The following is a 13,261-nucleotide window of genomic DNA, read 5'->3' on the forward strand; positions in this document are numbered from 1 at the left end:
TAGATAAGTTACTTGCAGAAAGAAATAAGCAAGAGTACAGTATATTTACATGGTTGAAGTAGCCAGTTACAAGCACCATTGTATAATCTCCAGGATTACACTGGTTTGATGATTTGAAAGTACAACTGGAAGGCACGCACATGCTTTTGCTCATCAATTCCATAACTTGATCTCATCCAGTACTGCAGCTGGTTCATATCAAGTTGAGGTAACTCAGTCTATGTGCTCACTGAGCCCTATTAACTCTTGGTTTAACGGTGTCTTATAAACATACTCATCTTTTATATTAAGGCTTCCTTTCATTATAGTCCAAAAATACCAGAGTTTGCTCTGCTTCCCCTGTTCTGACTTCTTATACATCCCAGGATCTCTTTCCTCTACCATTACCATTATCCTTTTAGCAGCTTAGATCTGGTGCTTTGGAATTTCCTTCTCAATCAAAACTCTTGTCTTTTTACAGATCTCTTCCTTCAAGGTGATTCACAAAATCTTCTACTTTACACAAGTTTATGGTCATCACTCATATTGCCTTTATTGTAGTTTTTCTGATAGTCTTCCAAAATGTCTGGATTTAAAGACCCATGTGGTAAAGTTGGTGTATGTTTACTTCTCTTCAAACATCTACTTTCTCTGAAGGCTCTGCACTTTGTTTAATTCCTGACAGCTTAAATGTCATTTTTGGTTGGTGAAGAGAAGTTTGTGGTTTCAAAGATTTGAATAACAGTCTAGAACAAACTCTTCAGCAGAATATTTGGGGTTTGTTGGAATGTCAGAGAAATCATCTTTCAGGTGACATGTTAACCAGAGCCCTCTTAATCCTATGAGTTCATTGCTATTTAAACAGGCAAATTGTCTGGAAACTCTTGGCAAATATTTATCCCTGCACCTCAATCATTACGAAGATCTCGTTAATTCAGTGCCGTAGATATTGTGTGCAAATTTGCTGCATACTACTTCTACTTTTAAGGTCAGTTGGTGGAAGGCACTATTATATTTACCAAAATTAAAGCAGTCAGATTCTTGTGCGCAAAATAAAATTAAGCATTCTGGCTCCTATTTTAAAAATGAAGAGAACTGTATCTAGCGTCTGACATCTTTCATCTCTTATTCCTTCCCTCCTTAGTGTGGTTTTCTACCACATTCCTCAGGGCCATTCTTTGCTTTCTCCTTCCATCTCCCATTAACCTGGAAAATGCTGGGTTAGGGCTTTCAGTCATGTGTGATGTTGTCGCTAATATGTGGACTATCACCATCATTCAATTGTGCACGCTGTTATTGTAAAATAGAATGGCAAATAACTTGAATACGTTTTCTTCAGCTTTCCCTTTCATGGCCAAATGCAAAAACCAGAGACTGTGTGATCAATATTATTTTATGTAATACCATGGAAATATACAAGATACTTTGGGTTTAACTCTTTAAAATAAAGTAACAAGTGATCTTAAACCATTGGATTTTCAGACCTGAAAACTATTTTTAAAAATTTGTAAAACTTTGACAAGATAATATGTTTCTCTGCTTATTCTTCTTCTGGATTGCTTTCCCCACCTTCTCCCTCTCCACCTCCAAAATAAGTTTGAGAAATTTCCAATTACAGAGCTGTAAATTTATAATATTAGACTGCATATTTATCCATCAACTCATTAAAATAAAATTCTTATCATCTCACACCATACTTCAGAGGAGCTGGATTTGGGCATTGCAAAAAATACAGTTATCGAGCTGACATTCCAGTATGCTGAGGGTTTCTTGTATTGTTGGTAATGCCATCCTTCAAAGAGATATTGAGGATTGTTTTCCTTCAGCTACTCAGATGAAGAGGTGCTCTCCATGCACCATTCATTATTCTAACCCAAACTAAAAACATATTAGCATGTTGGTCATCTAATTGCTTCTTGTAAGATCTTGCAGTATGCAAACCACTTGCTATGTTTACTTGAGTTGTTCTGTTTTCTCAAAATCTATTTAAGAGATGAAATGATGCAAATGTTCAGTATCTTCCTATGATGTGCAGTGGCTTTTTAATTATTTGAAAAATATGTATACGTAAAGCCAGAGATCAGGACAGTAGTCAGCCTGGTGTGAAATGCATAATTTTATTTGATGAGCACGGCTAAGTGTGACTCTATGAGTGAACTTAACCATTGGGCTTTTACCGTGATAATCCATTGAGCTGGTCTGTACAAGAGAACCTAACTTTGGTACTCTGATGCTGCTATTACAACTCTTCATTACAACAATTGTAACGGATGCTGGAGGAAGTTGGTGGTTTAGGCGGCGTATATAAAGGGAATATTTTGGGTCAAGACCCTTCATTTGGTTTAGATGTTCATTTCCCTTGTAGATGCTGCCTTACCCACTGACTTCCTCTGGCATCTTGTGAATTGCTCCAGATTCCATTGCCTACAGTGAGTTGTGTCTCCTCAATTCTAATTCATGCCTTTGGGAGATGTCATGCCAAACACAGTGCGCAAAAGTGAGAATAAGATGAATATTGCATTAAGTTACAGCACTGAATTAACAAAGTGCCATTTGACAGAGATAGTTAATGCATTCACATCCTTTCCGTGCCCAACTACGCATATTTACTGCATAAGCATCATTTTGGCACATCAGTGTTCACTCAATATATGGGTGGATCTTTCTGGGTACAGAAGAGTTAAATTTTGATTCCATTCTTTTGTGCAGCTCCGAAGATGAGGCGCGCAGCACGAGAAGCTTGAGAGTGTCCCGGCTCTGCACTTATCTGCAGCACAGATACACACAGCTCTGTCACATGGAGCGAGCAGCAGCACGCCAACAGAGATGTCGACATGCCTTCCGAAGGGTCTTACTTCAGGCAGCCAGCAACGAACCTGATTACGCTGGGCAATTGCTTCAAGACCTCAGAACAGGACCCTCCACCCAAACCAGGTCAGCTGCTGTGTACAGCAGGAAGAAAATATCTCTTTACTGCAAGCTGGCGCATGTAGTGGGAGCGGAGGTACCTGTCTTGACTGCAACGGTCAAAAAATATCTGTGATTTGTTTCCATCTGTTGAAGCTTGCAAGATACAGAATTATTAGTTGTGCTTTTATTGCTGCAATGGTTTAATAATGCCCATTTTCTTTAGAAAAAGACAATACTTGTTTTAAGTTTTGCATCAAGTTACTCCTATTCTGCCTTTTTTGTCAGATTGTGTATAGGAATGGAAGCTCTTTTCTTTTAAAATGAAACCACAGCATTCTCCTCCTCTTCAGTTATTCTTCTGAAAAGGGTAAATGGTTCTTTTCCCCTCCAATGGATTAGAAATTGGCAAAATCAGTTCCTACAGTGCAAGTTATTAAAGTTAAAGTGTTACTGTTATGTGTTGGATCAGACAATTTCCTTGCTATAGTATTCCAGGCAGTGTTTTGTTCAGATATTCAGGGAGCTGTTTTGTTCATAACTCCCTCAATGTGAAACAGCAATGTCCAAATTATTCCCATTCATTTGGCATCTTTTCTGCTTGTGTATAGTTTGAAAGTGCATATATATTTTACTAGGCCTACAGAGAATGAGTTTTTTCCCCCAAAATATGGTGGTATGAATCATCTGGTAATTAACAGTGTAAGATCATGATGATCAGATTCACTAGGCAAAGCAGAAATCATAGTTTATATAGCAACATTAGAAATTATAACAGGAGCAGGCCATGCAGCCTTTTGAATGTTCTCCACTTAAGATTATGACTGACATTGTGCCACATCATTTTGCTGTCCATTCGCCCCCCCCCCCCAAATCCTTTGATTCTTATGGTATCCAAAAATTTATCGATCTTGGCTTTGAAGATAGTGAACATTGAGCAGTCACAGTCCTCTGAGGCAGAGAATTGCAAAAGTCAGCAGACATTTCTGTAAAGCAGTTCATTATCATCTCAGTCTTAAAAAGCTGAGCCCTTTTCACTGCCATACTCCACAGTTTCAGATTCTATAGCAATAGCCTTTGGTATCCACCCAGTCAAACCCTCTCAATCTTTTTGAAATGGCTTCTAATTCTTCTACACATCATTGAGTATAGGCTGATATTACATAACCTATGCTCAAAGGAAAATCTTCTCATTCCTCAAATAGTATATGTACACTACTGACTCCAGGCCCAGGGTACAGAGGTCAAAGCTACAGGGTGTACACACACACACACACACACACACACAACTAATTGTAAGCACAGAGAAGATTTAAACTTCTTCAGGGTAGGCAGAGAAGATGAAGGGTTCCAGCCCGAAACGTGGACTGATTGTTTCCACGGATGCTGCCTGACCTGCTGAGTTCCTCCAGCGTGTTGTGAGTGTCACACAACTAATTGGATGTGAATGTAGAAGGAAGATTAGTAAATTAGTAGATAACTTGAACATTGGTGTTGTAGACAGCAGGGAAAGATGTCAGTACCGTACTCCAGCCTTAGACCAGTTGGAATATTGAGTTAAAAGTTGCCAGATGAAATTTAATCCTGACAAGTGTGAGCTGATATATTTTGGGAAGTCAAGTAGCGGCAGAACATGTATAGAGCAATACACACAAAATGCTGGAGGAACTCAGCAGGTCAGGCAGCATCTGTGGAAATAAATAAATAGTGGGCATTTTGGGCTGAGACCCTTCTTCAGGACTGGAAAGGAATGGGGAAGAAGCCAGAATAAGGTGGTGTGGTGAGAGAGAGGAGTGCAAACTAGAAGGTGATAGGTGAAACCAGGTTTGGGGGGGGGAAGTGTGGGATGAACTAAGAAAGTGGAAGGTGATCAGTGGAAAAGGTAAAGAGCTGGAGAAGAAGGAATCTGATAGGAGAGAGAAGTTTACAATGGAAAAAAGAGAAGGAGGGGAGGACCAGGAGGAGGTGATAGGAGGGTGAGGAGAAGAGAAGAGGTAAGGGGAGGGGGAAAATCACCAGTAGGTAAAGAAATCGATGTTCAATCTGGGTAGATTGGATGCTACCCAGGTAGAATATGAAGTGTTGTTCCTCCAGCCTGAGAGTGGCCTCATCGTATTAGTAGAGCTGTACATCATGGACCAACATGTCGGATGTATAGGGATTCAGCCCAAAACATCCTGTTTATTCACTTCCTTAGGTACTGCCTGACCTGCTGAGTTCCTCCAGCATTTTATGTGTGTTGCTCTGGATGTCCAGCATCTGCAGAATCTCTTGTGTTTGGGACTTGTACTGTAAATGGTCAGGCACTAAGGATTGTGGGCAAACAGAGAGACATTGGAATTCACATCCATAGCTCCTGAATGTGGCAATAGAGATTGATATAATGGCAAGTTTGCCTTCATGGGTTGAGGCATTGACTATAAATGTTGGGAGGTTATGAACCACCTGTGCAAAACACTGATATAAGATGCATGTATTTTGAGTTACCATGCTATGGGAATGATGTGAAAGTACGTAAGAGATTCACCAGGATATCGCTTAGATTGGAGGACTTTACTTACAGAGGGAGATCGGATACGCTAGATTGATTTTCCCTGGAGAGGAGGCTGAGGGTGATCTGATAGAAGCAATATATCTAAAATTATAAGAGGTTTGATAGGGTCGATAGAATATCTTTCCCATGGTGTGGGGACCAAAAATAAGTGGGCATGGGTTTACTGTGTGAGGAATAAATTTTAAATGGGATTTGAGAGGCAAGTTCTTTTCCCTACAGAGTGTGGTTGCTACCTGGAACTTGCTGATAGAGGTAATGGTGAGGGAATTGAATGTAATTGTTACATTTAAGAGGGAGACAAACAATTAAATAGGCAAGGCATAGAAAGATGTGGGTCCAATGCAGGCAAGTAGAATGAGTGAGGGCGGGTCAAAAGATCAGTGTGTAAATGGTGGGCTGTAGGACTCATTTCTGGGTTGTATAACTTCATGACTTTAACTGTGAGGACTAAATTGCTTGCTGTAACTGTGCGTTAGCCTGTGTAACTCGTTATCCAGCACAATTCCCACGTGCAGCAACATTTACATAACAATAACACATTGTTATTCAAGAAATGCTGTACATTCTCTCATTCCTATCATGGTGAATAATCTCCAAATTGCCTACATTCTATTCCAGTTATTTAAATGATCCATATCCTTTTGTCGACTTCTTAGCTCACTTTCTCTCTTAGCTTTCTATAATCACCAAAGTTCGATATATTTTTTCACATAAATTCTAATATAGATTGTCCATAATCAACATTCTGGTTTTGAGTTTTTATTCTTATCTTCTCAGACAAATCAGTCCTGCATGGTTCAGGGCACTAGAGCATTTTTCACTTGGCCAGTCTGGTTAAAGAAGAGTAGATTATTGGGCCAGGCCAGGCCAAACCAAGAACATATGAGGTGGAGTGTGAGGGAGGAGTTGGGATGGGGATAAATGAATAGGGAAAAAGAAAAAGGGAAAGGCAGGAAAATGTGGTCAATAGAGGTTGAGTGGAAGATAGAACATGGAAAAGTACAGCACAGTACAGGCCCTTCGGCTCACAATGTTGTGCCGACCCTCAAACCCTGCCCTCCCATATATGCCCCCACCTTAAATTCCTCCATATACCTGTCTAGTAGCCGCTTAAACTTCACTAGTGTATCTACCTTCACCACTGACTCAGGCAGTGCATTCCACGCACCAATCACTCTCTGAGTAAAAAACCTTCCTCTAATATCCCCCTTGAACTTCCCACCCCTTACCTTAAAGCCATGTCCTCTTGTATTGAGCAGTGGTGCCCTGGGGAAGAGGTGCTGGCTATCCACTCTATCTATTCCTCTTATTTCCTTGTACACCTCTATCATGTCTCCTCTCATCCTACTTCTCTCCAGAGTAAAGCCCTAGCTCCCTTAATCTCTGATCATAATGCATACTCTCTAAACCAGGCAACATCCTGGTAAATCTCCTCTGTACCCTTTTCAATGCTTCCACATCCTTCCTATAATGAGGTGACCAGAACTGGACACAGTACTCCAAATGTGGCCAAACCAGAGTTTTATAGAGCTGCATCATTATATCACGACTCTTAAACTCTATCCCTCGACTTATGAAAGCTAACACCCCATAAGCTTTCTTAACTACCCTATCCACCTGTGAGGCAACTTTCAGGGATCTGTGGACATGTACCCCCAGATCCTTCTGCTCCTCCACACTACCAAGTATCCTGCCATTTACTTTGTACTCTGCCTTGGAGTTTGTCCTTCCAAAGTGTACCACCTCACACTTCTCTGGGTTGAACTCCATCTGCCACTTCTCAGCCCACTTCTGCATCCTATCAATGTCTCTCTGCAATCTTTGACAATCCTCTACACTATCTACAACACCACCAACCTTTGTGTCGTCTGCAAACTTGCCAACCCACCCTATTAACCCAGGTCGTTAATAAAAATCACGAAAAGTAGAGGTCCCAGAACAGATCCTTATGGGACACCACTAGTCACAATCCTCCAATCTGAATGTACTCCCTCCACCACGACCCTCTGCCTTCTGCAGGCAAGCCAATGCTGAATCCACCTGGCCAAACTTCCCTGGATCCCATGCCTTCTGACTTTCTGAATAAGCCTACCGTGTGGAACCTTGTCAAATGCCTTACTAAAATCCATATAGATCACATCCACTGCACTACCCTCATCTATATGCCTGGTCACCTCCTCAAAGAACTCTATCAGGCTTGTTAGACATGATCTGCCCTTCACAAAGCCATGCTGACTGTCCCTGATCAGACCATGATTCTCTAAATGCCCAGAGATCCTATCTCTAAGAATCTTTTCCAACAGCTTCCCACCACAGACGTAAGATCAGTAAATTTGCATATCATACCATTCTTCTGTTTTGTAAAAGAGGTTGAGTGGAATTTTAAACTTCCACTCTTTTCAGACTATCTGTTAAGTACGGTAATCAGAGCTGATTTCCTCCCTTCTACCTAGAGGTTGCACTGACCTCTGGTTTTGTATGTTATTTGAAAACAGCAATAGCAAACAGAAGTTGGTAATAAATATTATGTTGTTATACTACTTCCATCAAAAGTATTTACCTAAAAGCAATAGTAATTTTCCATAGAATCTGTAACTCCAAATAAAAACTTTAATAAATAATTTGGGTGGGGAATGTTGATGTAATGATTTAATGTATTTCCCAGTGCATTAAACTTGTGGAAATTCTGTATAGTATGTCTTCATTGTAGCTTTTAACCTGCTTAACACAGAAACGACAATCTGGAGGTTCTGTAGTTTGTGTAATGTTTGGAAGGTGGCATGGTAGCGTAATGGTGAGCATAACACTTTACAGCAGTAGTGGTCTCTGTTCAGTTCCCACCAGTGTCTCTACTATGTTTGTACGTTCTCCTTGTGACTGCGTGGGTTTCCTCCGAGTGCTTTGGTTTTCTCCCACATTTCAAAGACTTGCAACTTAGGGTTAGTGAGCTGTGGGTGTGCTATATTGGTGCCAGAAGCATGGTTACACTTGCGGGCTGCCTCAGCACATCCTTGGACTGTATTGGTTATTGGTGTAAGTGAGGCATTTCACTGTATGTTTTGATTTTTCAATGTACGTGTGACAAAGGTAATCTTTCTAAAAAGATTACTTTCCCTTTTGTGTTAAATTGCTCTAAATTTAGCAGTTTAATATGTCGAGTTGGTGTAGAACTAATGAGACTTGGTAGTCCATTTGATTGTATCTTTGATTCCTTGAGGGAACAGTCTCTGAGATAGTAAATGAATTCTGCTTCTCAATGGGTGTTATATGATTCAAGAGTTCTTAAAGTTGTAAATGTATAGTGTCTTATGTTTCCTCAGGCTGATTAGGACTGGCCCAGAGTTGCTGCTAATCTATCTTCTTACTCGCATTTTAGCAGGGCTCCAGAAAGTTTTTCCACAGATTCAGAGGGATCAGCTTGGCCTTTTCAAATATCATTCCCACAGGAATGCATGACAGTTGGTTAGGCCTTGTCCCCAGGCGAACCAGCTGTTGAAGAGCTTGAGTTTGTGACTATTGTTGACATTTGCAAACATTAAAAAACTATTAAAAATGAAAGATGATATTCAAAGTAAATTATTTCTTAAAGACACAAGAAAGCACTTAAATAATTAACTACAAGTAAATTACTCAATTAATTCAAAGAATATAAATTGTCTGTAACTTGCCAATCTGCCTTACAGTTGTGCTTCTCCGTTTAAATGAATGGATTTGCTGAACTTCTGCCAGCTCTAACTTGGCGGTGATTCAGTAGGTACATTTCCTGCAGAAAATACAGAAATTTTGCTGCCCAGTATCGGAGCAGACTAATGGCAACCAATAGGTATGCAGAAGTGCAGAATGACGTACACTTGCTAGCAAATGCAAACTTCCCCCAAGTTCTGCTGGTAAAAGACAGAAATTTTAGATCATTAATGTTTATTTTGCAGGCCTTTTATTACTTCATTTATCAAACCCAATAAGGGAGATGTTAAAGTGCTACAGCTTTTTTGATATTCCGTGTGTATGCATGTTCAGTGAGGCTGTTATTGAATGTAGCACACTGTGCTAGAGCAACTTGGTGGTCACCATAAGGGCCTGTTACTGTGCTGTGTCTCTAAATAAAACTAAAATTAAAGTAGAATTGTCAATGCTTCGGTTCTGAACCTGACCCGAAACATCAACAGTTTCTTTTCTCCTACAAATGTCTCAGGATCCACTGAGTTCCTCCAGCACCTGTAGTCTCCTGTGTCTCCATTTATTATATGTATTAGTAAGTTTGCCATTGCAACTTGTTTTGAAGTTGTCTTCACAGAGAGAAATTTTCAATGAGGCTCAACATTGTCAGTTGAGAGCAAGGACCTGACGATAAATTGATACAAAACATTAATTAGCTCCAAGTTCGAGTGCAGCAAGAAGCATTGTCTTACGGGATGAGTACCAGATCCACAAAAGCATCGATTCATTAAAATCAGATTTCAGATCAGATTCACATTTATTTATCACATGTACATTGAAACATACAGTAAATGTGTTGTTTGCATTAACAATCAACATATCCAAGGTTGGGCTGGGGGAAACCTGCAAGTGCCCCCACACATTTCAGCATCAAGGTAGCATGCCAGCAATGTTTGGCAGAACAACACAGATCATGACAAAGCAGAACACCACTAATAACAAGCAAACATTAATGTGTGATAGTGGTTTGTGCAAATGGACAAGGACAATGGATGATAGTTCACTATATTGAAAATTGTTAGGAGACAGTCAAAAAAACTTTCAAACATTTCTATAAGTTTTGTGAGAGGAGATACCACAAAATGTAGCTTGAAGTATAACTAGAGCTCACCTTTGAATTAGAACTCCATAAATGGAATGCTCTACCAAAAATATCAAGTTGAGTAGAACTTGTTGTTTGAAAGAAAGTAAGACAAATGTTTTCAATGAATATATAGAAAGAATGGGAATACATTATGTGACATCAGTTGAAGAACAAATTAAACCCAACACAGTCATCCTTCTCCATGGTAGCAGGTTCCAGACAGAGGAGTTCGACCTTATCTCAGAAAGTGCTGAGAAATCATGCAGTATCGTAGCTGGGGAAGAGGGAATAATTGCAGTTCATCTAGGGAATGGCAGTGAGACAGAGTGAATACCTAGCAACACGCATAAAAGTTGCTGGTGAACGCAGCAGGCCAGGCAGCATCTCTAGGAAGAGGTACAGTTGACGCTTCGGGCCAAAACCCTTTGTCAGGACTAACTGAAAGAAAAGCTAATAAGAGATTTGAAAGTGGGAGGGGAAGAGGGAGATCCGAAATGATAGGAGAAGACAGGAGGGGGAGGGATGGAGCCAAGAGCTGGACAGTTGATTGGCAAAAGGGATATGAGAGGATCATGGGACAGGAGGCCTAGGGAGAAAGAAAGGTGGAAGGGGGAAGCCCAGAGGATGGGCAAGGGGTTTTAGTGAGAGGGACAGAGGGAGAAAAAGGAGAGAGAAAAAAAGAATGTGTGTATTTAAAGAAATAAATAACGGATGGGGTACGAGGGGGAGGTGGGGCATTAGCGGAAGTTTGAGAAGTCAACGTTCATGCCATCAGGTTGGAGGCTACCCAGGCGGAATATAAGGTGTTGTTCCTCCAACCTGAGTGTGGCTTCATCTTTACTGTAGAGGAGGCCATGGATAGACATATCAGAATGGAAATGGGACGTAGAATTAAAATGTGTGGCCACTGGGAGATCTTGCTTTCTCTGGCGGACAGACCTGTGAGTCGGCTGGGGTGATATACTGCGTCCGGTGCTCCCGATGCAGCCTTCTATATATTGGCAAGACCCGACACAGACTGGGAGATCGTTTCGCTGAACACTCTGTCCGCCAGAGAAAGCAGTATCTCCCAGTGGCCACATATTTTAATTCCGAAACGTCGACTGTACCTCTTCCTAGAGATGCTGCCTGGCCTGCTGCGTTCACCAGCAACTTTTATGTGTGTTGCTTGAAATTCCAGCATCTGCAGATTTCCTTGTGTTTGCAGAGTGAATACCTGAAGGTTTTGACCTGGTAGAAAAAAATAGTAAGCTATGGAATTGTAACATAAAGTCAAATTCACCATGCAGCATATTGCATGCAAATGGGAGAGGAGGTATAAGAGGAAAATAGGACGGGGAGCTTTTCAAAAGAAAGCAATAAAGAATGAAACATGAGAATGGGGGAAGCTAAATATAAATGTATTACATGTGAGAAATGCCTAGTATTAACTGCAATTCTGGACACCGTAGTTTGAGGGGAATGCAGAAGTTTGAAAGTACCAAGCATGAAATTCAGATGGGTAGAGAGACCAGTGAAAGTTGGGAATTTGACGTTCAAAATTTTGACTGGAAAAGGTTTATGATTATTTACTCTTAAAAGATTTCATAACCAGAGGGCATGGGCTTACTTTTGTTTTATCTTCTTCTTGGAGAGTGCTTCGGATTGATGATAATTTACTTCCACTCAAGCATTTTGGGAAACAGAAAAGGCTCCTTATGATTTCAACTAATATGAGTGGCTGTTACACATCGTCTTTCATGTGGTCCTAGAAGAGCGAGGTCTTGGTTTAAAACAGTTGGAGACCAAGAGTCCTTTACAAATGGGCATGCATGCAGCTGAAAGCACCATCACATCCTCTTCCTCAACTCCTCTCTTCTCCCTTTCCAATTTAATCTCTTCTTTCTCTCCTCTGCCTCCCTTTCTCCCTTTGCTAACCTCCTCCTCCATCCTCTCTCCCTTAGTCTACCTCCACAATCTGCTCCCTTAGTCTCCTTTCCTGTTAGTCCCATTCTGCTAAATATCTTCTCCTTCCTTTAAGGCTCTAATACCATCTCTTTTCTTCTCCCTTGACTTCCTCAGATCAGTTACATTTTTTGCTCTCCAACTACCCGTGTGCCTCAACCTACCAGTTTTTAGCTAACAGACCACACCTCTGACTTCCCTATTCTCCATTTGCATACCACTGCATAGCCATCGGCTACACTCTCCCACCCAGCAATCACGCCTTCCTAGGCTATGGACTTCAACTTTGCCTTGCAGCAATGAGTTACTGAAACAGGAATGATTGCTTACTAGATGATAGAAATATATTTGATAGTAACTTCAAATTGGGAACCAAGCAATAAGTTAAAAGACATTGAGCAGTCAAGCTGTTTTACCAATTGGATAGTCAGAAAGACAGTGTAAGCAGTTTACTGAATATCCTCCTCCATTGTTGTGTGATTCACTTATAGAATCGTAGTGCAATGCTGAGAATAGGAGAGACAAAAGAATAAATAGAATAGAATTCAAACAATGTAGAGGGAGAAAGCAAGTAAAATTGTAAAAAATACAATTATCATGCAGCAGTCAGCAATTCAAATTATTCTGTTTGTTCCAGCCATAAAAGCTATTCAAACTAATCACATTTCCAAGTTTCTGATCAAAACAAAATAGAATCGTGATAGAACAGAGAGAAGGGAATGCCACAAGCGGAAGAAACGGATTTCAATCACAATGGGGAATCACTGGCTGATTGGTGGATATTATTTTCCTGGAACCAAAACTTTCAAAAGCAGATGTGCTAGCCAGTGGTTTTCTTGTTGTGTTAGGACGTGGCAGTATGTAAAAGGTCTACATAATTTCCCTTTAAGAAGCTGTTACTGTACTGTAGAATAATTTGAACAGAGGGCACAGCCTTGGAACAGAAGATGTCTCTTTACAACAGAGGTGAGGAATTTCTTCAGCTAAAGGGTGATGAATCTGTGGAATTCATTGTCACTGACAGCTGTGGAGACCATGTCATTGGGTATATTTAAAGTGGAGGTTTGTAGGTTCTT

The 13,261-nt window shown here is 40.6% G+C and overlaps 1 protein-coding gene across 2 annotated transcripts in view; it reads left to right on the forward strand.

The window, feature by feature from the left end:
• ino80db (INO80 complex subunit Db) overlaps positions 1-13,261 on the forward strand; it is a 127,069-nt gene that overhangs the window by 80,562 nt on the left and 33,246 nt on the right. For both annotated transcript variants that reach the window (XM_063051611.1, XM_063051612.1), the window contains exon 5: positions 2,689-2,913. In XM_063051611.1, coding sequence (XP_062907681.1) covers positions 2,689-2,913 — 225 coding nt within the window. The remainder of the gene's footprint in view (positions 1-2,688; positions 2,914-13,261) is intronic.

The sequence above is a fragment of the Mobula hypostoma genome, chromosome 6 (genome assembly GCF_963921235.1).
Source record: "Mobula hypostoma chromosome 6, sMobHyp1.1, whole genome shotgun sequence".
In the NCBI taxonomy this organism is placed as follows: Eukaryota; Metazoa; Chordata; class Chondrichthyes; order Myliobatiformes; family Myliobatidae; genus Mobula; species Mobula hypostoma.